Source organism: Myodes glareolus, chromosome 14 (assembly GCF_982192425.1).
Source record: "Myodes glareolus chromosome 14, mMyoGla1.1, whole genome shotgun sequence".
Taxonomy (NCBI): domain Eukaryota; kingdom Metazoa; phylum Chordata; class Mammalia; order Rodentia; family Cricetidae; genus Myodes; species Myodes glareolus.
This window is the reverse complement of record NC_142039.1, coordinates 47,251,745-47,278,408: the sequence shown is the minus strand read 5'-3', so window position 1 is coordinate 47,278,408 and position 26,664 is coordinate 47,251,745. Positions and strand designations below refer to the sequence as shown.

The 26,664-nt window shown below is 43.6% G+C and overlaps 1 protein-coding gene across 1 annotated transcript in view; it reads right to left on the bottom strand.

The window, feature by feature from the left end:
- Mboat1 (membrane bound glycerophospholipid O-acyltransferase 1) overlaps positions 1-26,664 on the bottom strand; it is a 108,582-nt gene that overhangs the window by 14,811 nt on the left and 67,107 nt on the right. The window contains exons 5-9 of the mRNA XM_048428124.3: positions 15,448-15,503; positions 12,179-12,233; positions 10,399-10,582; positions 8,414-8,606; positions 3,073-3,176 (exon numbers count right to left, since the gene is read on the bottom strand). Coding sequence (XP_048284081.1) covers positions 3,073-3,176; positions 8,414-8,606; positions 10,399-10,582; positions 12,179-12,233; positions 15,448-15,503 — 592 coding nt within the window. The remainder of the gene's footprint in view (positions 1-3,072; positions 3,177-8,413; positions 8,607-10,398; positions 10,583-12,178; positions 12,234-15,447; positions 15,504-26,664) is intronic.

Here is a 26,664-nt window from a genome sequence, read left to right as displayed (position 1 = left end):
CATTTATAAGATTTACTTTGCAGCTAAACCTTGGCTTGGAGGCTCAAGTCTGCTCAAAACTTATTTTTACATTAGGAGCCAAACTGAGGGAGAAATTCTGTCAATTCCCTCACACTCTGATTTTTAAAAAACAAAGTCAAATGTCTTAAAACTACTCTAAAAGGGGATTTACCACAGGGAAAGTCTAATTATATGATGGTGGGGCTTTGGGGACAAATTAAATGAGACTGTTATCTCTGTGCTATGTGACCACGTGCAAACTAGGTCAGCCTTTTACAGTCATTTCTATAAATAGCCTCACAGTCCCAGCTGCATCCAATTTTGCCTGGAACAGGAAGAGACTTCATGCGTGAAGGGATCACAATACAGGAAAGAAGATCCAGAAATTTCACCCATATGGCAATAGTGTAAGTCAGTCAACTGCCAAAGAAGACAGCCCCAAATACGCCATGAACCGTGCTTTCTTGTTCAAAGAGTAACAAGAAGTGTGGCTTTTCCTGTAGAAAATGTTCAGTCATAAGAAACCCTGTGTAGGCCACACACCTGCCTAATGTAATGAGCTTGAAAGGAGAGAATAGGTTAGGAATATAGATGACATATAACTGCAAGATGGTCTGACGGATGATAGATAGACAGTGCAGATGATAGGCTGATGAAAGAGAACACATGATAATAGATAAATGGTATACTAGAAATATAGGTAGTACGATTCTTAGTTTTTTTTGTCAACTTGAAACAAGCTAGACTTATTTGGGAAGAGGCTCTTCAGTTGTGAAAATGCCCCCAACAGATTGTCTATAAGCAAATATAGGTTGTTTTCTTCACTAATGATTGGTGTGGGAGTGGTGGGCACTGTGGGCAGTGCCACCCCTGGGCAAGTGGTCCTAAGATGTATAAGAAAGCAGGTTGAGAAAGTCATTAGTGAGCAAGCCAGTAAGCAGCATCCCTCCACAGTCCCTGCATCAGCTCCTGCCTCCAGATTCCTGCCCTGATTTTCCCCAGTAATGGACTATGATGTGGAAGGATAAGCTAAAATAAACCCTTTCCTCTCCAAGCTGCTTTTGGCCATGGAGTTTTATGACAGCGATAGAAACTCTAAGCCGGGTAAATAGATACGGATAGATGACAGTTAGATAAATGGAAGATAAGAGGAAAACAGATGGGCAGATGACAGATGAAAGGTAAATGAATGATAAGTAACATAACAGATATGCATGACAGATTGTTAGCAGAGCTATTATTTATTGACTTTTTATTGCTACACCCAGTTTGTTTTTGTTTGGCTAGCTAGCTGACTGCTATAAAACTCGGCCCTGAAGCACTGTATCTAAGCCAGACTTCCTTGTTGTTCCATTGTTCTTGCCCCATACCAAATACAATGAAAATTAGTGTTCTCATTTTCTCTTCAGTAACAATGTAACTTAGTATCAGCCTTTGACCCCATGCACACATCCAAAATGAAAGGATTCTGTCTTTTGCTTACACTTGGGGGAAATTCATGGGCAACTAAAAGCCAAGCGGGTCAGCCCTGAAGGACAGTGACCTACAGTGAGTGCTCCAAGGGAGCGATGTCCTTAAACCCTAGGGCTTTGTCTGACAACTGCAGTCTTCACAGGTTTTTTCAAGAATGAGAAAGGTGGTTATGATGTCTGGAAACTTCCTATTGAAGAAGCGTCTTACTGGAATGGGGAAAATTGCTCACTCAGAACCAGTTCTAAATTTGGACTTTTTTTCCCCCTTTTAACCATATCTGCCAGGGCTTTCTCACCCAAGAAGCCCTCAGACTCTCTAGAATCTAAAGATCAGCATTCCCTCCCCCAGAGTTGGGACTCATTGCTTATGCAATCTGATAAAGCTGAGGCATCAAATAGCACCATGCATTTAAATTGAATATATGATGCAATTTGGTGAGGGAACAGGCACAAAGTGGAAAAGGAGGAGGCGAGGAGGAAGACGTGAAGGAGAGGAGGCTGAGGAAGAATATAGAAAGGAAAAGAGAGAAGAGGAGGGAGAGGAAGGGGAAAGGGAAGGGAGAGGAAGAAAATGAGGAGGAAGAAGAAAAGGAAGAGGTGGAAGAGAAGGATGGGGAGGAGGAAATCCAACCCTCCTTATAAATTTTTGGTAGGTGAAACGAAGGCCTCCTTCCCCCTGGAAGCCCTCCAAATGCAGAAGGCCGCAAGCGGAAGAAGATGGTGGTTCTCTGGGTGGCTCCTTTGGGTCTGTTTTCCGTGAAATGTGGGTGGGAGATGGCCAGTCGCCCAGGTTTCCTGCTCTCCCTGTCTGCACCAGGATAGATGGAAATAAGAGACTAAGAGCCACCCTAAGTGGGCTGCCTAGGGGACCAGCGCTCCTGCTGCACAATGAGAAGCTTCGCCTTCCTCGACTGCTGTAGGATGAAAGGCTCTCTGCCCTGGCTGTCATGTCTGTGCGAGTGCAAACGAGGTACAATAAAGCACACTGAGACAGTATGGTTTGAAGGGAACCATGTCTGTCTCCGAAGGCACAAAGAGAACTATGGTCCAAGAATAAAGACAGACGGAGAGACACAGTATCCTAGTGGTCTAAAAGGTGTGCACTGGGACAGTTCTTCAAAAAAAAAAAACAAACAAAAAAACAAAAAAAAAAAACAAATGAATTAAAATTCCCCCCCCCCCCACGAAAAAAACCCGCAGCCAAGCACGTGTAAGTCTAAAGGCACAGCCTCTGGTCCACACTCTGGATTGATGCAAAGGAAAGAAAACGGCATTTTTACTTTCTGGTTGGTAGAACAAGGATTAAACAATAGGAAGATTTTCCCAGCTCTTTTACAAATTTTTGGTATCACTTTTTCCTTGAATCATTAAAAGTGTCAAGAAAGAAGGTATCCTGAGAGCAAAATGATGATAACGTGAAGGAGGAAGAGGAGGAGAGGGCAATAATCTGAAATACAAATGGTGAGGAGAATATGGGGTCGGGCATCTCCCCAAACAGCTTTCCTAGACACCCTGACGAAGGACTTTGGACTCCCACACTCAAAGCAACTGCTTGCTGTATTCATTGTGGCCATTTCTTCCAGAAGCGCAGTGTTCTCACCTCAATCTTCCAGATGTTCAGGTTAGAGAGCAGATCCCAGCAGAAATGCCCATCGGCATCCACACCACTGAACCCAAAGCCAGCTGCATTGTGTACCGCGTCCGCTGTGGTTTTAAGACAAAACGTCAGAAACCAGGCAAAGGTCTCAAAAGGACTGCAAACATTTGTCTAGCTACACGCTGGATGCTTATTTGATAGTTTCTTGGAAAATGTGCCAACACACACACACAAAGGATTTGGCACCATTATGAACTGGGCTGTTTGGTGACCTTGGTTTCTATTCATTTGTTGTGTAGCCTTTGAATGCTTGCTAAAATAGATGCCCATAGAATGGACAGAGGAGCGTTCAGGAGGGGTGAAGAAATGATGTGACGATGTCAGTAGTGGGATTCAGTGATTGGCAAGGTGTAGGGGAAGAGAAGAAGGCAAAATACATTACTGCTTAGAAGTAAAGGCCAATAAGGGACACGGTGGAGACCAAGAGTTATCACTAAAGATACAACACACGGGATTTGTTGCCTTCCCCATGGCTGAGACAAGGGCAATTTAAGAAAGGCTTACTTTGGCTCCTGGTGGGGAAGGTATGGTGGGGCAGGAGGCAGCTGGTCACACTGAGGAAGCGGAGAGAGAGGTGGAACACTGACTCTCTGGCCATTTTCTCTTTCTTTTATTCAGTCCAGGACCCGAAACCATGGTGCCCCTTTCACTCAGGCAGGTCAAGCCTCAGCTAAGCCTCTCTAGCAATACCTTCAGGCATGTCCAGAGGCATGTGCTGCAGGGGAGTTGAAATCCCACCAAGGGGACGAGCAACATTAACCATCTCAGGTGTTAAAGGGTAGTGGACTATGTCAGGAGAGAGCCTGTTCTGGAAGGACAGGCTACATAAAGGGGCTGATGGGTTAGCGCAAGATGCAGCTAAGGAAAGCTTACGACAAGGTAGAGAAGCTGAGCTGGGAACTGGGAGCCCGCTCCAGTGGAAGCCACAAGGGCCACAGTGTGTGGTAGCAGAGCTTGGGGGATAGGGAAGGGACGATCAAGAGAGTAAGATTATTCTGGGCTGCACAGCAAATATAAGGCTAGCCTGGGCTATGGGAGGAACTTGAAGGCCAGCTTGAACTACACAGGAAAGTTCTGGCTCAAAAAGAAAGAAAGAAAAGAAAACAGCAAACCATCCCAACTCACAAAGTCATTCTGAAAGCCCCTGCTTCCATCTTTATTTACTTAACTTTCACTGTATGAAAATGGCCCTCAAAGGAACAATCTACCTCAAATCAATGCCGTAATGAGGTATTTTGTAACCGACTGGAGTCCTGACAAGCCCTCGCTGTTATGATGAAGACCAAAAGACTATTTTTCTCCTTTATCATATTCCAAATTCTGTTAGAATATGCTCTTCAAGAAAAGAAGTCACCAGTGACTCACACTAATTAAATCAAAGCCCTTTCCAGTTCAAGACTGGAGGAGGTCCGAGAGGATTCGCCCATAAAGGTTTAAGTCCAAATGCAGACAGCTCTCAGACCCGCTGGAGAGGAGCCTGCCTTCAGAACAGTCACACTAAAGAAACTGGCATCCTCCAGGTGGGAGGCTGGCTCTGAGCTCAGTGGTCGAGCATTTGTCTAACACTGATCTTGGGTTTCATCCCCAGGACAGGGAGGGAGCAGCTTAATGTTTATCTCCTCTATTTTTGGCATAGCTGATGATTTAACGATGCTTATCTTAGGCTTGGCTTCCACTGAAAACTATCTGGTTTCTCGTAGGAGACAGGATTTAAAAGGACAGAGCCCCATGCCATCCTCTCTCCTTCAGAGGGAAATTCAGTAGAGAAGAAAAAGGAAACAAAGAAAGCAGAGGCCCGAAGAGGGACCTCATGGTTTCGTATATGTGAGAAGAAATCTATGAATGACAGATGTCAACTAGGTGACAGCTAAAATCACAGCTGGGCAGCCCATGGCAAGGCCAGCACAGTAATCCTTAACTTCCTGTCTCCTCCTTTAGTTTTGTGCCCACCACTTCGAGTCAGAGCCGAAAAGAACCAAGCAGTGATCGTGTGTGCATGAATGTGTGTTTTCCCTGGTCATTGTCTGTGATAGTCAGATTTCCACAACACACAGGTAAAAACAGCTTAAGGCAGGGACAGATTGACTCAGGCCCAGAGGTTGTAATCCATCACTGGAGGGAAGGTGGGTGTGGCAGAGCATGTCACATTGTGGCACTCAGCGAGCATAAAGAACAAGGATTCCCGTGCCCATCTATCTCCTTCTCCCACATTCGGTCCCTTCAGCCTAGGTCTGGTGCTGCCAGCCTGCGGGAATGGAACTGCCTCTCGGCTCACTATCTCTGGAAATGCCCACACAGACACACCTAGAAGTGTGTTGTACCAATAACCTGCATGCTTCTCAATCCCAGCAAGCTGGCCATCAAGATGAGCCACCACCACACCTTTCTGGGTCTCTGGACCCCACACCTTTCAAGTATCTTTTATCTCCCATCACGGTGGCATGAGGAGGGTCGGTAAGGATAAACTCAGCAGCATAGAATGCAGAAGTTAGAGGAGGTGACGAACTTCTAGAAGCCTGTCCCCTAAGGATCAAACGGACATAACAACGGCACCTATGTTGAAGAAGCTGTTGAAAGTGGACAAAGTTCACACACAGGACCCATCCAGGAAGCAATCAAGAGAGGATGGTGGAGGCCATTTTTTTTATCATAATGGCCTCTGCTAATGGGAATGCAAAGGGGATGGAGAGTGGAGATGTCCGTTCAATGTGCAGACCATTTCAGTGTGAGCAGTGCCAGAATCTGAAGGCCAGAACCGATTCCACATCCTAAAAGGCTGAGAGCTCCTTTGTGAGGTAGCTAGCTCCCAGAATCACCCTATTTGGAGAGTCAGGATTCCCTGCTCCGCACAGCGCTTTCTGCAGAAGTTTATCTAAGATTCCATCATGACCGAGAGCAGCCAGAGGGAGGTTCTGACTCATAGCCCCAAACCGGCTTCCCTTTCTCCACGCATGATGTAACCTACTATGGCAGACAAACCGATCAGGATACCCCTTTGTTGGAGCTCCTCCTTAGAACACAGCTTAACAGTTGAGCCTCTTAAATGAGTAACAGTTGGTTGGGGGGGAGGGGGCGTTTAGAATTGGATGTTAAATCCAAAGAAAATAAGTTTATTATTATTTATTAGATTTATTTATTATTTCTATATAAACAGTAACTAGAGCAAGCCTAACACAGTGCAGTGCAACTGACATCCACGAGAGGCTTTAAGGATTAAATTTATAATTAGTACATCAGTTATATGAAAATGGCATTTTAAAGAGCTGGATAAAACAATTATTCGGTTAAGCAATTTAAATATTCCCCGATGGACTATTCATTGCTTCTTTATTCATAAATAATACAAAGGTTAATTTCAGACCAGCCCGTGGAATCGAAACTGGAAAAAACTTCAAATCAAAGCCATTAATGAAATGTTTCCACTAAACAACCAGGAAGACATAAAAGATGGGACCGAGGCGATCGGGGAGAACTCGGTGCACAGAGCAAGCTGCCCAGAGGACACGTGTCCACACTCCAAAAGTCTCGGGGGTTCTCCTCAAGTGCAGAATGACATTCTCTTCCCTGCCACCCCTCCCACCCCGACCCTGTCGGCACAAACCACACCCACCTGTGTCAGAATCTCCCCATAAGGCCACGGAATGGCCTTTTTTCTCCATAAATCTGGAGCTGGTTTACTCCAAAGCCAGCCCTAAAGCCCCGAGATACAAAAGGTGGGAACAGAAAGGGTAGGGGGAGAAGAGAGAAAGCAAAGTAAGTGGAAACAGAGAATGCAGTAAAAGGGAAAAAGACATCCTCGCTCCTCCTCAAGACACAGACACACACACACACACACACACACACACACACACACACACACACACACCAATACACGTTTGTACTCAGGTTAGAGCAAAGAAAAAGCATTAACTATTTTGCATGGGAAAACACATATATACAGGGATCCAAACAGAATCCTAGCTACCCAAAATAGAGATGCCTAGCTACCAAAGTAGGAAAAAAGGCAGCATTTTTAACTAGCAAAGCAACAGCAGAATCAAGGGTAGGAGGACGACAGGCTTTTGAAGCACATATTGTACCACTGAGGCAACTCTTGATGCCTCCTGCCCAGATGATGAAGAGGTCTGTGTTCCCACAAAATGCCACAGTCTCGAGATGCAGAAGGCATTTCCTAGCACAAAGCCTGGTGTTCAACAAACACCCCTTAAATTAAACGGAGTGGAAATGGAAACAAAACACAGCACCCCATAAATTCTAATACAGCTCTGGTGCTGGATGTCATAGCTCCCACCTTTAGTGCCAGCAAAGAGGGCCAGGTGGATCTCTGGTCTACAGAGCGAGATCCAGGACAGCCAGGGCTACATGGTAAGACCCTGCCTCAAACAGAAACAAAACAAACAGCTCAAAATCTGATGGCTTTGGCCAAAGGCTACGGAAGTACTGCATTTGGACTGAACTTACACGTAGATATTCTTGCAGTTAAAAATAACCTGGCCCCAGTAGAAAAGCATAAGGGGTACAAAGTTTATGTTTGGGGCAATGAAAGTTTCTGGCTCTCAGTCTTAAACCTACCCATGCTGGATTGCAAGCCCAAATGGCCAAAGCCGTGTACTTCACATTACATGTACTTGAAGGAAGAAAATAATTCCGCATCTGCAAAGTTTAATTTCGATTTTAAAACCTGAAACACAAACTAAGAAGAGGACCTGAGTCACGTGCTATTCCCTAACCTGCAGTCTGTGGACAAAACACTGGGGACTGTTGAATGGCCAGTCGGACTCGAGAAGCCAAGTCGCTGCTCTCTGACCTTTCCATCTTAAATCAAAAGCAGCGTTGGTAAATGCATAGGCTCTTTTCTTAGCAAGGCTTTAAACAACTCCATCTAGAATTCTTTCAAAGGAAAGAGATAAACCTTGAGATTGCCAATGCGCCTCAAGAGAGAGAGAAAAAAAAAAGATGTGTGATAAATAATAATAATAATAATAATAATAATAATAATAATAATAATACTGAGCTTTTCACCATGAACAGGAAAACCTGGAACTCATCTTCCTTCGGAAGCATCAAGCTCAACCAGCATTTCCTTCACTGTGTGCAACCTCAACTGACATGTGTAATGGTAAAATTCATTGTTCAGTCATACAACCCAGAAAAAAAAAAAGCAAGCCAGACTGTCCTGGAATTTTCTCTTAATTTTGTACTGCACTGAATGATATTCTGGCTAAACCATCCAAGGAGGATCACTGCATTCCTCATTCATTTTGGGCCATTCCCTCAAACTTACCTAACGTCCACGCGAAGTAATACTTGGGCTTTGCAGCTTGCATGACGACATATAAGTACCAGAGTCGACTCAGAAAGTTGGCCTTATGTACAAACCAGTCATCAAGAAGGAAGGTGACAGGAAAGGACTTTGAGAGCGTCAAAAACAATAGGAGAGACAGTAAGGTCATACACAACTTCTGTATCACAGCTCCCTAGAAATGGAGGAAAACCAAATGTAACTACTCAGGTGTGAGGACCACAGTTTTGGCAAGAGCATCTCAAGAACGTGGTCATCCAAAATCTTCCCTAGAAAGGGCAGTAGATGGATATGGGTTTTCTTCCTCAAGACACAAACCGATAGGATTAGGTTAGATGATATATTTAGATGCAGAACAGACATGTAACCCTTGAGGATTGGAGGTGTTCACAGTAAACGCGGGACATAGCTGAATGCGTCTTTTAGCATCTTCTACCAACATAAGTTAGATAGGGTTGTTTTTCCAAAACATAGGGAATGGATACCCTTATCATAGGGTAGAAATTTTACACTAGAAAGCAGTAACCATTTGCTTTCCACCAGTACAGCCTGGAGAGGCAGGGAAACATGCTTGAATCACCTGCCAGGAGGTGGAAGCTTCCAGTATAATGGATTCTGTGCAGGTGACTGAACACCTGAGCCAGTTCGTGGGCAGATAATGTAGAGTATTTGCTTCTGAAGACTCAAATGTTTACACTGGTGTCATCGTTAGCTTCATCTGTTATTTTGTCACAAGGCTATTGGCAGAGATTTCTAACCTGCCTGGTCCCACAGTGGCTCAGTCCCAAAGAAAAACACACAGAAGTCTACATTAATTATAAACTGGTTGGCCTATTAGCTCTGGCTTCTTATTAACTCTAACATCTTAAATTAGCCCATTATTCTTGTCTGTAGTAGCCACATGGCTTGGTGCCTGTTATCAGCAAGGCATTTTCATCTTGCTTCCTCTGTGCCTGGCTTCCTCTGTGATAACTTCAGACTCAGCCTTTCCTCTTCCCAGAGTTCTCCTTTTCTGGTTGCCCTGCCTATACTTCCTGCCTGGTTACTGGTCAATCAGCATTTTATTAAAGCAATACATCCAACAAATCTTTACAGTGTAGAAGACCATTGTTCCACAGCAAAAGGCTATTATAACCAGAGAAGAGGGAAGCTCAGTTGACAAAATTCTTTCACCACACTGGCCTGTACCATGTCTATGGGGTTTTTCCTAACTGCTAGTTGATGTAGGAGGGCCCACTAGGCAGTTGGGCCTAGGCCTAGAAAGGTAGCTGAACAGGAGCCTGCAAGCAAGCCAGCAAGCACTTCTGTGGTGTCTGCTTTAATTCGACTCCAGGACTTTTCCTGTAGTCCCTGCATTGGCCTCTTTGTAACTAAATAAGCCCTTTCCTCCCCTAGCTGTTTTTGATCATGGTTTTATCAGAGCAACAGAGACACAAACCACAACATCTGGGGTTAGGATGTCCTGACTTCTAGGTTAGTCAACATTCGGTAATTTCGCCCAGTTCCTCTGACTTCCAGGAAGTATCATGTTACAGGTCTGTAGTTTCCAACTTCATAAAAATGGGCATCCTTTCTAATATGGCACAGCAATGGCATCCTTGGCAGAACTGATTGGGGCTTAAGTGAGTGGACACGATATGAACTGAGAATAGAGCCTGGCGCTGAACTAAGTGATCTAACATAGAGAACAGTTTAAATGATTGCCTATATTTGATTTTAATCAAATGGGGGTGTAGATGATTGGTCTAGCTCTCTGCTAAGCTGTTTGACATTTGGCTTTTACTGTTTCATTTTTCCATTCTAAGGATCAAACCCCGGATCTCGTGCATTCTAAGCAAGCTCTATCAAAAAGCTACACTCCCAGCTATATGACTCCTTAATTATAATGACTATTAGCGAGAGTCAGCCCTGAGAGTAAAACCCTTTCTATGAAACCCCAAGAAACATGCTGAATGCTGAAAACTTACAGTGGGAGAAGGTTCTGGCAAACTGTGAAAACCTCTTTGCTTCCAGTTCACTTCCAGCAACTTCATATGTATATGTCTCCCTTCAATGAAGGCTACGTAGTCCTTGAAGTTGTTACAAGGGCCAGCTATGACACTCATAAAGTTGAGATGGTAGCTTAAATATTCCAAAAGCGAGGGCTTCACTCTGTGAACATAAACGGAATTTAAAACTTGAGTGCTCATCCATGTTCAATTCTCCAGCAGCATACAGCCATATACCTGAATGTGATTATCCACGGCAAAGTCTATCTCCCTTCTGTTCTCTATAAAGTCCAGCTAAGAGAGACATCTTTAAGACAGGAACCATGGACGAGATAGGTGATTGAGATGGTCACAGTTCCACGTCACCCTCTGCTGGTGAGGCCCACGAACACTGAGGGAGGGATCTCGGGCAAAGGTTAGTTTAAGCCTGGGAGCTGCTCTTTTCCCTTCCCCTCTATCTGCCTGCATCACAACACGAAGGTACAAACAAAGGCAGGGTGAGAATCTGGCCCAACGTCAGCTGCTGAGATTCTCTGGAAAGGGGAAATTCTCTCCTGACTGCCAACATAAATACAAAGTAAATAGTGGGTGGACCCGACCGGTTTCCACTTGGAAGCCACACAAAACCAACTGTGACAATCTGTTGTCTGCTTTGGTGTCTAAGTCCTGAAAAAGAGACCAGGGAAAAACCTGCAGTGCACGCCTCTCCTTAATGCGTCCAGGGCGCGCGGGATGCCTGTTCTAGCAGGGTATTATTGTAGGCGAGTTCTCAAAAGAGCATCACTCACAGGTTCCTCAGACTGTGCCATAAACTGGTTATAGCTACATAGGTCTGAGCAAGAGACCAGACTATTAGAATCCTCCAGTGCTTCCCAACTGTTTCCAAGTCTCAGTTCCTTCATAAAGGATCTCCTGGAACTCCTTAGGGATACCAGATGCTTCTAGAATCCTCAAGTAGGAACACAACCCCCAGCCATGGCTGTTCTTTGTGAGCTACTCCAATGGCATTTTCATCCCTATGTCATTGTTTATCTCCTGATCCACTGGGGAGCCTCCCCCTTTCTCTCTAACACCTTTCCCTTTCCCTTGGCCATCCACACTGGCCAAAGAACACCTTCAGAATCCCTGACTCCCCAACCTGGATTCCCTTTTGTCCTGCTTCCTATCTTTCCCTATGCTGGGAACTAATCATGCTACAAGCAATGGCAATTACTATTTCTCAAAGGCCCCAGACACAAATCCAATAGACATGATTCTGCAGTAGACACACACATCCTGAGAAGGGAGACTCCTACAGAACTGACAAAACCAGAGATAAGCTTCACCTGCTCTTGACCTTTACCCTACAGCAGACCCAAACACCCACACACAAAGATCTATATGCAAGGTTAGCCATTGCTTAGTATTGTCCAAAGGCAAAGATTAGTAGGTAGGCAAGGGCCCATTAACAGCATTCAACAGTAATATTACTCCCATATAATAGAATTAATATATGAGTACTTATTAAAATGAAGAAACTCTAGACCAGTCGTTTTCAACCTATGGGTGCATATCAGATATCCTGCATATCAGATATTTACAGTGCAATTCATAACTGTAGCAAAATCACAGATACGAAGTAGCAAGGAAATAATTTTATGGTTGCGGTCACCACAATATAAGGAACTATATTAAAGGATTGCAACATTAGGAAGGGTGAGAACCACTGCTCTAGACACATCCAAAGGACTTGAGAACGTACTGGTAGCTGCTAACTTACTTCACAGCGAGTCGGTGTTGCTCGGCAGAAAGGTCTTCAGCTTTTCGACCCAATCCTATGAAAGATAAATGAAATTCAGAGTAAGGTGTCTTCCCAAACTCATTTGAAAAAAGCTGATTTTGTCTCCTCCACTATAAAGAATCCCTTTTTTGCATTTTTTTTCTCAAAAGCCCTGCAGGAGGAAGGCATTGGTTGAGCATGAACTTAGCACACACACAAGGCCCTGAATTCCATCCTTACAGCAGGATGTAAAGTCATCCTACATCCGTTACCCATGAGTCCGCCTGAAGAAGTCTCCATAGGTTTGTATGAACAAGGGAGCATTCAAGGTTACTTGTATTTGATCTGCCTGGAAGTCTGTTAACTCCAGAAAAGCCTGCCCATGACCTCCACATAGAGATTGCTCAGCACACAGCAGTAGTCTATAGCTCTAACAGTTGTAAGAGTGCTTCAGCTGCCTTTCATGAGCTGAGCCAATTCAGATGTCTCTCTCATGATGCCAGGTGGGAAACATGGCTAATGGTGACTGTTAAATTGACAGGACCTAGGATCACCTAGAAGACAAACCTCTGGGTTTGTCTAGAAAACTCCATGAGTGAGTTTCTAGCGGCGGTTCCATGAGGTGGGAAAATCCACCTTTTACTACAGGCAGCACCACTCCAAGGTGAGCTTAATAAAGAGGAGAAAGTGAGCAAGGCACCAACATACAAGCCTCTCGGCTTCTCAACTTCAGATGCCATGTGACAAGGTACTCGTGCTCCAGCCACCATGTCTTCCGGCTATGATAAACTGTATCGTCCCTTCCTGACTTCAGATGCCACGTGACAAGGCGCACATACGCCTGCCGCCATGTCTTCCCAGGTATGATGGACTATATCGCACTTCCTGACATCATAGATAATGTGACAAGGGCTCATGTGCCTGCCGCCATGTCTTCCTGGCCATGATGGACTATACCTCCAACTGGGAGCCGGGTTTGGTCAGAGGATTTTGTCATAGCAACAGGAAAACTTATTAATAGACCCGAGAATTGTGATAGCTCTGACGGGAAGCTGCGAGCACTGGGATGAGACATAGTGGGGGAGGAAACAGAGACTTTCTCCTTCTAAACAGCAAAAGGAAGCTAATGCTGACTGCAGGGAAAACACAGAGAATCACCAGATTTTTTTGTCTTTTCTTCTTCTTTGAACTCATCCACAGCAGACAAACTTCCAACCACAAGTAATGTTTGCTCTCTGTAAAATGTACGTGCTATCTTGGAGTCAAAGAAACTAAAGCATTATCTTGTGGGTATTTTTTAACCTCCTTTTTTGTTTGCTTGTTTGTTTGTTTGAAATATGATCTCAGCACGTAGCACAGGCTGACCTTGAACTTGCAGCCCTCTTCTGTACACTATTCACGTGCTGAGAGGACAAAAGTGAGCTACATATATACTACATACATATATACTGGCTCTGAAGTACAACAAGCAACATAAGAACTCTAAATCTGCCTGGTAACCATGCAGGCAATTCCACAGCGCACTTAAACTAGGTGTGGTGGCTCGGGCCTGTAATCATAGCATATGGAAGGCAGAGACAGGCAGATCGAGTTTCAGGCCAGGAAGGAGACATAATAAGATCCTGTCAGAAGAAAATGCCTAAGAAAAGGCAGAGTGTTTCTGGAATTCCCTCATTCCTCCCACACACAAGGGGGAAAAAGAAAAGAAAAAAGTAAATAAACACTTCACTCTGTGTTAGGAATACTCCAGGAAATGTGGTAAAGGGAGCGTCGTTTCAATTGTAAATTTAGGTCCAAAGACTATTTTGAAGTGAAAAAAAGGGAAAAAAAAAAGAAGCAGTGTTAAAAAACAAAACAAAACAAAAACTACCAGCCCAGTATGGTTGCACCTGGGAGGAAGCAGGAAGATTCCAAGTTCAAGACTAAACTGGGATGCACAGTGAGGCCATGTCTACACACATATACATACACACAGAGTCAACAATACGACCCCAGTCTGTTTTATCCAATCAGATCTCAACACACCCATAGCAATTTGCAGAACTGAACTCACTTTGACTATTGGTTACTTTACTTCTGTTAGTCTACACTGATAGACATGCCCAACCTTTTGACACGGTGACACCAAGTCGTCATATATAAAGTTGACACTCAAGAACAGAATAACATAGCTAATTCCACCTACATCCACCCCAAAAAATCTCACAATGTTTTAAGTAAGTTTATGATTTGGGGTAAGGATACATTCAAAGCTATTCTGGGCTTCCTCAGGCCCATGGGTTAGATATTCCTGGTAGCTACTACACCAAGCAGGGTTTCCATTTTCCTGAGACTTTCTGATTCTGACAATTTAAGTGGCATTTTGGGAGGTGTCTGAGTCCTGAGAAAATCAGGATGGTTGGTGACTCTACGGACACCCCATTCTGGCTATGGAATGACCCAATTCTATGCAGAGTAGCTAAAGCCCCAAGTATGAATGAAATACACTGGGTCAAATGAAACATGGTCTGTTCCCACGCTTTTAAGTAAAACACAGACACTAGTTGTTGGAGAGAAATCTTCTCAACCTGGCTACTATAAAGACAAGTCAACAGTTGAGATCGTTCTGAGTGCAACACAAACCCACAGGGCACCTGTCCATTGAACCCCTTAACCCTGTATTAGAATCATCCACCTGGCTGAAAGTCTTCCTCCCTTTCCTGAAAAACCACTCTACTGATGGAAATCGCATGCTCTGACCATTGCTAGGAAGAACCTAATAGAAAAATACACAAGCAGAAGACTCTTCCTTCTCCCAGCTTTTTATAGGTCAGGCTAATCTTATCAGACAATTTTTCCAAGCACACACCTCCCCCAGGGGGCTAAAAACCGTAGCATTAAAAACTGATTAACCAGCCAAGACTGTTAAATTTTTTATTGCCCTCTAAGTTTTTCAGAGATAAAATCAAAGCAGAAAGGAAGACGTTGTCTTAATAAATTTGGAAAAGGTCAGAGAGCATCATGAATTAACTTTAAAATGTAAACAGAAACCTCACTGTTCTTGGAGCACTTAAGTGAATGTGGACTGTGGATTCAATAAAAAAAAAAAAGAGGGGGGGAGTGATGGCTGGAAAAGCAGAAGGGTGTGACTATGGAGGCCTGGAAACTTTGAACCAGAGAGAGCAGGGCCTTCCAGCGCTGACGAAAATCTTGGACTGCATGTGATAGACGCATGGGAGTACCGGACACCTGGATGGCTCTGAGAGCCAAAGGGAAGACTGTTTTCTCACCATCGTGAATTTGGAAAGCCAAGGTTGTGATCTTCTGAGTGACAATCATCAGAGGCCTAGAAAGAGGACAGAAAGTGGAAACTGGTTCAAAAAAAGAGAAAGAAACGTCTATCTCTTTGCACGGTGGCTTTCCCCTTGCAGTTTACCAAATCCAAGGTGGAAACAAAGACTCTAAAGTATTCCACTTTTATCCCCCTTGCTTTACATATATGGACATAATAGTGCTCGCCAGGACAACTCAGACCGTCTCAGTTGGCAAAGGCAGTATCAACACCAGAAGGCAACCTACATGAGACCTTCACATGACCGGGTCAACAAACATTGCATCATGAAAAGGCCTGAGGGAGGGTCAGCAGGATAGAATGTTCTTTTACAGGTTGCTAGCCTAGGAGCCAGCCCATATAGTTTAGATGGTTGGTAGGCTAGACTGTTTCTGTTTGTATATGCGCACTCTGGGATATTCAAATCATGACAAAATCACCCAGGGACACACTTCTCAAATCACGCTTGCAATGTTAACAGACACAGGGCTGTTCCTGGTGTCTTCATCCATGTCTGCTGCAATCTGCTTTGCTCTGTTAAAGGCAAATCTGGCACGCACGCATAGTGTGATATATTTGTAAAATGCAGCTGTTGAAAAACAAGCAATTTGTTAAAAAAAAAAAACAGCAGTCTTAAATTAGTAAAGTCAGCCACTGTGGTGAGACCTTTCCTGGGGGACATGCGCATACTTCTGTTCTTCCCAGATAGGGCACCAGTGAAATCCAAAAGAAATGAGTCCACTCCAGTCTAGCTTGGAGAACCAGAGTTTAGTGCTGCTCACAGGCGCATGGGTGAAGAGTTACCAACAGGAACATGGGCACCTCTGGGCAGCTACTGTACTGAAGAGGACTCTGCCCCCATCTCCCCCTGTAAATGTTGATTGTTTGTATATCCTTGAGAAGGGGTGAGACCCCATGGGCTTCAAGGGCCATCTTGTGAAGAACCTCACACACTTAGTTAGTGGGCCCACTCATGTGAGGGGCTCGTGGGAGTAATTGCAGCTTCTCTATTTTAAAAACAGCAACAGCCATGTCATGCTCAGAAGACAGAGTCTAACAATAGCCCCAAATCAAAGCTTACCTACAAACGGCACTTAGGCCAAAAAGCTAGGACAGCTGGGTGAGGGTTAAGAATCGTCATTTTAACTTTCAGCTGTATACAGTACATGCCTATAATCCCATCACTCAGGAAGCTAAGGCAGGAAGGTCAGGAGTTGGGGGCTAACCTGGGCTACTTAGAGAGACCCTGTCACAAAAAAAGAAATACAAAATTTTTTTGTGCTTCAAAGTAAAGTGAAAAAAAATGTATGAAATGTTTGTAAATAATATATTTTATAACTTAATAACAGACAGTTCAATTTAAAGGCAACCACAGAATCTCAACCAATAACTCTCATGTGTGTCTGTGTGTGGTGTGTATGTGTGTCTGTAAAAGGATAGTAAGTACATGAAAAGATGGCTGTTAGTAATTAGCAGTCACAGAAATTCAAGAGGGAATCACAAAGAGGTACCACTTCCAAGCACCAGTACAGCTGTAATCAAAATGACAGGCAATGGCAAGTGTTTGTGTGGATGCAGAGAAATCAACACCCTTACGCACAACGAGTGGGAGTGCGTGGCGGTTAATTTTGATCATCAACTTCATTTGATTAAGAAACACATAGGAAATTAATGAAGCACACTTTGGCTGTTCTGTGAGTGCACTTCAAAAGGTTTAACTGAAGAGAGAAGATTCACGCGAAATACAGAGAGCATCGTAACATGGGCTAGAGTACCAGACTGAATGAAAAGGGAAACAGAGCAGGAGAGACGGCTCACAAAAATAACGACTCTTTGAAATCCTCCTGAAATTCTACAAATCGTGTTTGTAGAAGCTCAATAGCCAGTAGGCAGGATTTAAAATAGCGTAATGTTGTGCCTAGAAACTGGGTGGGCGTCTGTGTTCCGTCACAACAGGTGACAATACCTACAGCCAACAAGAAGGTAATCAGGTCAGGCACTCTAGGGCAGCAAGCCATGCCATGCTCTTTTATGTTGAAAAATAGATGAACACCATGGTTTCGGTCCTCATAAAAAGGGCTACCTCAGAGTTTCTAGAAGACCAACTTGGTCATAAAGATTCATGTCCTCTGTAGCTCACTCTCTTGCTGTTCAATAAGACCTCTGACCCAGAATGTACAACAATGACTGAGAGCTATTCCTTCTCAAAAGAGGTTCTCTATATATAGACACTGCATTCAAGGTAGTTTCTAAATATGGCCTTCAAAGCACCATAGTTTTCTTTCCAGTGCCTTTCTGTCTTCCTTTGCTTTATTCTGGAAGCCTGGAAATGCTCATAGTCAGGTTTCCAATGCAAATCCCAGCATAGATTTTTAAACGCTTGCCACATTCTGTGTGCACATCCTATGTGCAAACCATGTAAAGCTCTGTGCCCAACACAGCCCACACATATGTGGTAGGGTCTGAGCACACACATACCAATAAAGTGACAAAATATTATGGAATTAGTCTAGACCTTCATCTCTGTAAAAATATAATATTTGTTTTCACTTACCAAGGACTACACTAACTACTCCATTGCCTAAACATTTAATAGTCTAATATGCACAAACATCTCTGTCCCACCTGCTCTCCCCCGCTTCTCCCCTCTCTTTCTCTCTCTCAGTAGCAGGGATTAAAGCCACAGTCTCCTGTATGCTAGGGAAGCACTCTATCACTGAGTTCTATCCTCAATCCTTTCTTCAGAGTTTCATTTAGTCGCTCAGGTTTGCTTTGAACTTACTACGAAGCCCAGGCAGGCCTTGAACCTATGACTCTGTCCTGCTTCAGTCTCCTGAGCAGCTGGAATTGTAGGCCTATGCTGCTAGGCCTGGCTTAAATATTTTCACATTTAAGACACCATCTACCCCCATTAGTATCTTCCCTGTTTGGGAGGAGGAAAAAATGTCTCACCCAAGTAATCTCCCGTACTTCTGTTTCCATTTTTATGGGCTTCTCAAGGAAGCTGACTAATGCAGAACATATTACTGGAGCACCCAGTCAAGTAAATGAATACTAATTAGAACTCTCCACCACTGGAATATGCAAACACCACACTGTTGCCATGCCTTAGAGAAGATGTAATTCAGGGGTGAGGGGCGAAGAAGAGAAAGCTGTGGGTTAAATGTTATCTAGCAATATATATACATATTAATCTTATGCATTATCTGTTTTATACTCTCAACAGGTGGTGTTTCTATTTGAAATATCTAAAGAAGTCCCTAACAACTTACACACACATGCACATGCGCTCATACACACACACATTCACACACACACAAAAAAAAAAAAACACCTCAGAGATAAAGAGATGGCTCAGAGGCAGTAAGGCACTTTCTGGGTGATTCAGAGTTTGGATCCCCAGCACCCGCATAAATGCTAAGTGTCCATGGTGGCCTTCCTGAAATCCCAGGATTGGGAGGCAGAATTGGAAGCCCTGAAGCAAGTCAGTCAGTCATGATAGTAAATTGGTAAGCTTTTGGTTCACACAAAGATTCTGCATCAATATATAAAGTGGAAATGATCAAGACAGACACTCAGCCTCAACCTTTAGCCTCAACATACAAGCATACAGTTGTATACAGCCATCTTCATACACATGTGTACCCACATCCATACACAGTCACACATGCATGCATACTACACACAAGAAAGTAAACAATTCATGTAAACAAGTTATGTGCTCCTAAAATATCTAAAACCCACACACTAAAACCTGTTTACTAAAAGGAAACATGGTCCTGAACCCTTAAGACTAGAAACTGCAAGCGTGACAGGATGACACCAAACTGTCCCTCACAGAGCCACCCACACCCACTACTCTTTAGCTGTGACTGTTTCTAAATGTGGACTGAGATCTACCCAGTATAAACAGAGGTTCTATCAGGTAATGAGACTTGGGAATTGATCCGTAGAAGCTTCAACTTAAAAATGTAAGTCCCACATATACAGTATTTCAATCAAATGAAACGGTCTAAGGCTCACTGCTGTCTTATGATTGGTATTCATGCTCATTGTTGCCCAGAATTCAAAGCTCAGCATACAGGATGTGGTGGTTAATGTTGCCAACTGACAGGATCTAGGATCACCTGTAAGACAAATCAGGCTAGCCTCTGGGAGCACCCGTGAGGGGTTTTCTAGAGGAGGCTAGCCTCTGGTGTGGCCGTGAGGGGTTTTCTAGAGGAGGCTAGCCTCTGGTGTGCCTGTGCGGGGCTATCCTGAACACACACTACAAGCACAGAAAGAACAGGAGATACACAAACGGTTCCCTCATGCAGCTGGAGTCCTTCTGCAGCACAGCGAGGCTGCCGAACCTGAGCTGTGCTCTGATTTCTCCCCATCAGCCACATTCTTAGATTCGCACACCCTTATCGATGTCCTGCTGTGCCCTTGGACCTGAGAAGCCTCTGAAATCAAGGGGAGAGGGGCCATCTTCCCTTTCTGACATTGTTTTCTCCCATGATTAAAACAAAAAGCAAGTAAAACTATACTTTGTCTTCTTGAAATTGAGATGATTAGTCTGATTTGGATAAAGAAATATGAGTGAAAAATAGAAATATAAGCACAGAAATGAAGTAAGGCAAAAACAGGCAGGTGAACATAAGTTTGAGACATAAGAATGATACAGTGACAATTTCCAACCACCACACCACACACACACACACACACACACACACACACACACCACTTTTTTCAAAGCTTTTAGCTCTATTGTTGGCACTAACCAGGAACACAGTCACCACTTCCCATTTCAACAGGGCACAGGACAAAGGGATATGGCATAACTTTTGTCTGCAGAATTAAGCTCTAAGTGACTCTTCCAAAGACTGAAAACCTAGCAAGAGCTGGAAGGGGGAAAATGTGACAAAAAAAAAAAAAAGCTAACCTTGAAATCTGTTTGCATATGTCTTCTCTTTCCAAATCACAGAACGCAATTATGTGCACATTGAGTGGGCTGAACATCGGATGGGGTGGCCAGATGTCATAAAGCAACAGAGGAAAACACTGCCTGGGGACAACAGGGCAAACGACCACCACCAGGAGAGGGATCAAAGTCATAGTTCTATTGTGCACCTCTAAGATATAGCAGGGAACACAGACGGTGGCTGGTCCAAATGCCAACTATGAATCTCCAAGATCCTGCACTATGTGTTCAAATATATTAAATAATACTCCAGGAGTATTCATATTATTCATAAAACAAATATAAAGTCACCAGTCATGGCCCCTCTGGGAGAGGCTGTCCTATGTTTTCATTATTTCTTCCCACTCCTTCTCTATAGATACCCACACTCAGAGAAAGAAATGGAAGCTTGGCACAGATTCATCTCCTATGCTTTAAAAACATTTTCCTCTTCCTCTCTGCTTTTTCTTTTTTCTTTCTTTGAGATACGGTCTCAGTGTGCAGCTCACTCTGGCCTCCACCTCAGGACAATCCTCCTCCCTTACCCTCCCAAGTACTGGGATTACAGATGTAAGCCATTACACCTAACTTAAAAACCTCCTTCTCAATGGCAGCATTAATCTAGCTATTTGATTTAATTGTTCACATTTTTTAGACCATTTAGGATTCTTCCAGTTTTTCACTATTAATGAAAATAGCTAAAAATCCCCGTGAATATATTTTATTTCCTCACAGTTATTCAATTCCTAACAATTTAGCCTATTATAATATATGAACTTGAAAACATTCTTTCCTGAAATGTATGGGAAAACTGCCTTCCAGGAGGGTAATATGTATTTATACTCCCACCGGCAGCGTGTGCGAGTCCTCGCTCCGTGTTTTCAAAAACACTTGGTGACCTGAATTGCCAACATGAGAGAGAAATCATCTGCCTGAATCTGGCCTGGCCTGGAAAACAAGAAGTCAGAGTTCTGGCTGCCACCCTCGGAAAACATAACTTCATTTGTACCCTTCTGTGAGAGAAAAAAATAAAAAACCAATTCACCACACACACACACACACACACACACACACACACACACAATCAGCATTACTACAATTGCTGAGCTTCACCAGAAAGAGGGGTGCATATTCTAGAGCAGCGGTTCTCACCCTTCCTAATGATGCAACCCTTTAATACAGGTCCTCATGTTGTGGTGACCCCCAACCATACAGTTATTTCATTGCTAGTACATAACTGCAATTTTGCTACTGTTGTGAATCACACTGTAAATATCTGATATGCAACCCCAACAGGATTACAGCCCACAAAATGCCTTCTGTAGCCCACATTTGGAGAGAAAACATGAACACATTCACAGCTATTAATACATGTATCGATTTAAATTGCATTAGTAGCCCTGGCAAAAGTGTATCTTGTGCGTTTTCCTTACTGGGCCAGCCCACGGAAACTTGAGTACTTTTGAGTGATAAATAAATTTTCAAGTCCTGGAACAACCTAAAGTTCAAGTGTGCATGTTTTTCTAAATTAAAGAGATCTGTTGGGCTGGAGAGATGGCTCAGTGATTAAGAGCATTGCCTGTTCTTCCAAAGGTCCTGAGTTCAATTCCCAGCAACCACATGGTGGCTCACAACCATCTGTAATGAGGTCTGGTGCCCTCTTCTGGCCTTCAGGCATACACACAGACAAAATTATGTATACATAATAAAATAAATAAATAAATAACTATTTTTAAAAAAGAGATTTGTATATATTTAGACACAAATGCTAATCACCCCCTGATCCCACTAAATGCCTGTCTGTGCTCTTATACTAAAGGTACAATGAAGAGTGTTAAGCACTAAAATTTGCCCACGTCCTCAAAGTTTAGACCCTCCCACGTCAGGGTGATTTGTGACACCACATGCCACTTTGAAACATTACTTTACCCCTTGGCAAAATCCACAGCAGCGCCTTTCAGTGGATAGAAAGAGCAAGGTGAAGTCAATTCCGTTCTGAAAGAAAAGCTTGCGGCTGCTGCATGCTTGTGGAAAGAAAGAGCATTCTGGGCCCGTAAAATGGTTTGGCCAATAAAGAAGACTGCCCCCAAGGCTGATGACCCGAGTTTATTCCTCAGGACTCACATGGTGGAAGGAGAGAACTGACTCACACAAATTATCCTCTGACCTCCAACCTGGGTGTCGTGCCACATACACATATACAGATTGAATAAAATAAAATATTTTTAATATTTAAAAAGCAATAATAATAAATTTTAAAGAATCAACGTTGGTGAAGATCCCCTGTAACTACTGTCAGCCTGTGATGGAAGCCCCTTGCCAATTTTAGGGTGGGGGTGACGCTCCATTTATAATGACTAACATTGAAATAAACAGGAAGATGGGTTTACGTCTGTCATTTTTGTTTTAAAATAACAATACACATATTGGATAGCATGGCCACTCAGCTAGCAGAAAACTAAGTCACATACAACTTTCAAGTGGCAGGCCCACCTTCTTTAAATCTGTTCTCTAAGCACGTCCTTACGAGCTGAACACTGAGCAGTACCACTGCGGGTAACCTCTAGAGACTTCTTACAGAAAACTTTAAAAAAAAAAAAAAGCCATGAAATAAACACTACTTGAGGGAATTCACCCAATTCAGAGAGTGAAGAAGATCGGAGCTGGTTTGCACCTTCCCCGTCAGCAAACACAGCATCAGCCATGCGGTGCAATCACGTGACTGCTTTGCCCAAATGCCTTGACCTTTCCATTCTGGAAACTTTCCATGATTTTGACTTTGCTAAAAATAATGCAAAAGATGCCAGGTGCATGATACATACCCATAAACCCAGCACACGTTTGAGAGGCTGAACTGAGAGTTCGAGCCCAGCTTATGCTATAGGGAAGAGACCAGCCTAGAATACATGAGCAAGACAGTATGGAGTAGGGGTGAGGGGTAGGAGAAAGAAAAGAAGAAAAGGAAAGAGAAAAGGAGAAAGCTTCATGGTGTTGATGAAGCAAATGGAGGAGGCGGCATAACAAGACTATCTAAGGCATGAATGAGAGATGTGTCTTGACCCATCCAAAGACAGAGAAGCATGAATCAAAGTGTATGAGCTGCTTGAAGCTGCTACGACCAACTGCCACAAGCCAGATGGCTTCAAACAAAACTTGAGTTCTCTTTTTTAAATTCACAGTCCCAGACAACAGAAGTCCACAGGTAATCACATGTGCATGGTGGTGGCTCTTTCTGGAGGCTCAGGAGGACAACTGCCCCACGTTTCTTCCTAGCTTCTGCTAGCTGACAATTCTTGACATGGCTGGACTCCAGTTGTACCCCTCAGCCCTACCCCCATCTTCTGCACACAGCCATCTTACTTCTAGGTGTGGCTTGAGTCTATCTATTCAGACCTTCCTACAAAGACTGGTCAGACTGCATCTGAAGCGCATACTTTAACCCAGGGTCACCTCAACTTAACTGATTGCATCTGCAAAGATGCTGTTTGGAAATGAGGGCACAGCTTGGGGCTGGGTGGACACAAGTTTGGGAAGGACGGCTAACCCTGGACATGACCCTGGCTACGTGATAGATTTCTATGTGATCGAGACATACGAGTGCACATCCATTCTGCAGCTGTGCACTCCTGCTATATACAGGGTTCTCAGTCTGTGAATAATGGATGCAAGAACCTTTGATACAGGAGCAAGGCCTCTGCTTGGAGTGCAGATCCCCCCCTCTACAATGGCCCCCCCTTGCATAAATGACCTGATCTCTAGGGTCATTTCCTTTAGCATGAAATCAGGGAGGAAACACGAAACAAAACAAAAGGTGCCTGAACGCAAGCTGGGCAAAGAATCCTTGATATCTGCAGTCTTCTTTAATGTTCCCAGCAGCAGCCTCATCCACATTTAATTCAACAGTGATTATTTTTATGAACTAAACTTCCTTCAGTGGCTTCCCAAAGTCCCCAAGCTACTATCTCTCTTTTATATTTATATATATAGATATATACATAGATAGATAGATAGAATGATACAGATACAGATATTCTTATTTATTTATAAATATATATACACACCTATGCCCACACATTTATTTATATATAAAATCAGCTTCTATAGAAGCTGAGATGGTTAATTTTATGTCACAACTACTTGATTGGGTGAAAGAATGCCCAGACAACTGGTAGATGTTCTTTTTGGATATGTACATGAGGGTATTGAGAATCAGGGGCATAAGTAAAGAATCCCTGTCCTCATGGATAGAGGGTCTATACAGTCAGTTTACTACAGGCCTGGATAGGACACACATGCAAGGTAAGTGCGGAATTCTCCTAGTTCTGTGCTGGAACACCCATCTTCTCCCTTCTGGAATCTGAATTCCAGGCTCTTACGCCTTAGGCTCTGACTTTGTTAGGGTTTCTATTGCTGCAACAAAACACCATGACCAAAAACAAGCTGGGGAGGAACATGTCTATTTGGCTTATATTTCCATATCTGCTCATCATCAAGTCAGGACAGAAACTCAAACAGGAAGAAACCTGGCAACAGAAGCTGATGCAGATTCAGGGTGGATCCCAGCCCATCAGTTCTTTCCCCGGAAAAACCCTCATAGACATGTCAAGAAGCGTACCTCACCAATCTCCTAGGAGACTCTAAATCTAATCAGGTTGACAATGGCTCTTGACCATCACCACGACTGATTAGATCAAGGGCATCACCACTTTCCTTATGGCTGTGTACAGCACAAGCACCATTGATTTCATACATTTCAGCCAGTCCCAGTTCTTAATCTTATTTGTAATCAATGAAATAATCCTCTTTTTAATTAATCTTGTTAAACACCTCACAGTTGGTGGCATATCTACACATTATGATTCATATGAATTCATGTATTTTTCCCCTTAGAGAAAGGTCTGTTTACCAAAGATTCACTGAATGGGAAACAATCTAGTTAGAGGAGAGAAGTCAGGTTCTCCTGATCCATGCTGCTTGTAGGAACAGAGCCTAGTTCCTGGGGAATTCCTATCAGACGATATCAGTCACCAGGAACAACACTACCTTCATTCCACAACGGTCATAAGAGGCTGTGCTTGAACTAATATGAACATATATAGAAAGGGGTGTGTGTGTGTGTGTGTGTGTGTGTGTGTGTGTGTGTGTGTATGTATGGAGAGAGAGAGAGAGAGAGAGAGAGAGAGAGAGAGAGAGAGAGAGAAAAGGTATGTGTGTATATATAGAGGTATGGATGTATGTGTGTAGATAGATAGATATGTATACATAGAGAGGTGTATGTGTATGTGTGTATATAGAGAAAAAGGTGTGTGTGTGTAGAAAGAGAGAGGTGTATATATAGAGAGGTGTGTATGTATGTGTGTGTAGAGAGAGAGAGAGACAGGCATATGCGCGCGCGCGCGTGTGTGTGTGTGTGTGTGTGTGTGTGTGTGTGTGTGCAGGTTCACGTGCACTGTGCAGGTCTGAAAAACAACATTGGGCGTTATTCCCCAGTTGCTATTCTAGTTATTTGAGACAGGGTCTCTCATGGCCTGGAACTCTCCAAGCAGGCTAAGCTGACTGGCCAGTGAGCCCAGGAATCCACTTGTCTCTGTTTCCTATGCTGGAATCACATGTATGCGCCACCATACTTGGCTTTTTATGTGAGTTCTGAGGCTCAAAATCAGTTCCTCACGCTTGCAGGCAACTGCTTTATTTACTTTACTGACTGTCCTGTCTCCCCAGTGCCATGACATAGAATTAGAGGGCCAATGCAGAGAGGGGTGACCCACCAAGTCACTGGTACTAGCTGGACCAGGGACTTCCCTTGTAGTTGACAGAAGTCAAGAGGATCTGGACGTGGAATCATGGGTTCAGTACAGCCAAAGGATGCTAAAAAGTTTCAGGGTGCCACCTGTTTATCAGCAACAACATATTACTAACTAGTAAGAGATGAAATACAGGGGGCTGGAGAGATGAGTCAGCAGTTAAAATGCTTCCTGCTCTTCCAGAGGACCCAAGATCAGTTTCTCTGGGGAACACCCATCTATAACTCCAGCTCTGGATTCAATGTCCTCTTTTGGCTTCTACCAGTACTGCATCCAGGTTGCATAAACATACACAGACAGATAGACACACATACACATACATGTTTTTAAAGATCCCTTAAAGAGGCAAAATACATAAAGGAAGTGTGCCAGGAAGTCTTACGTAAATTTGACACAAGCTAACGTCATCTGAGAAGAGGGAACATCGATT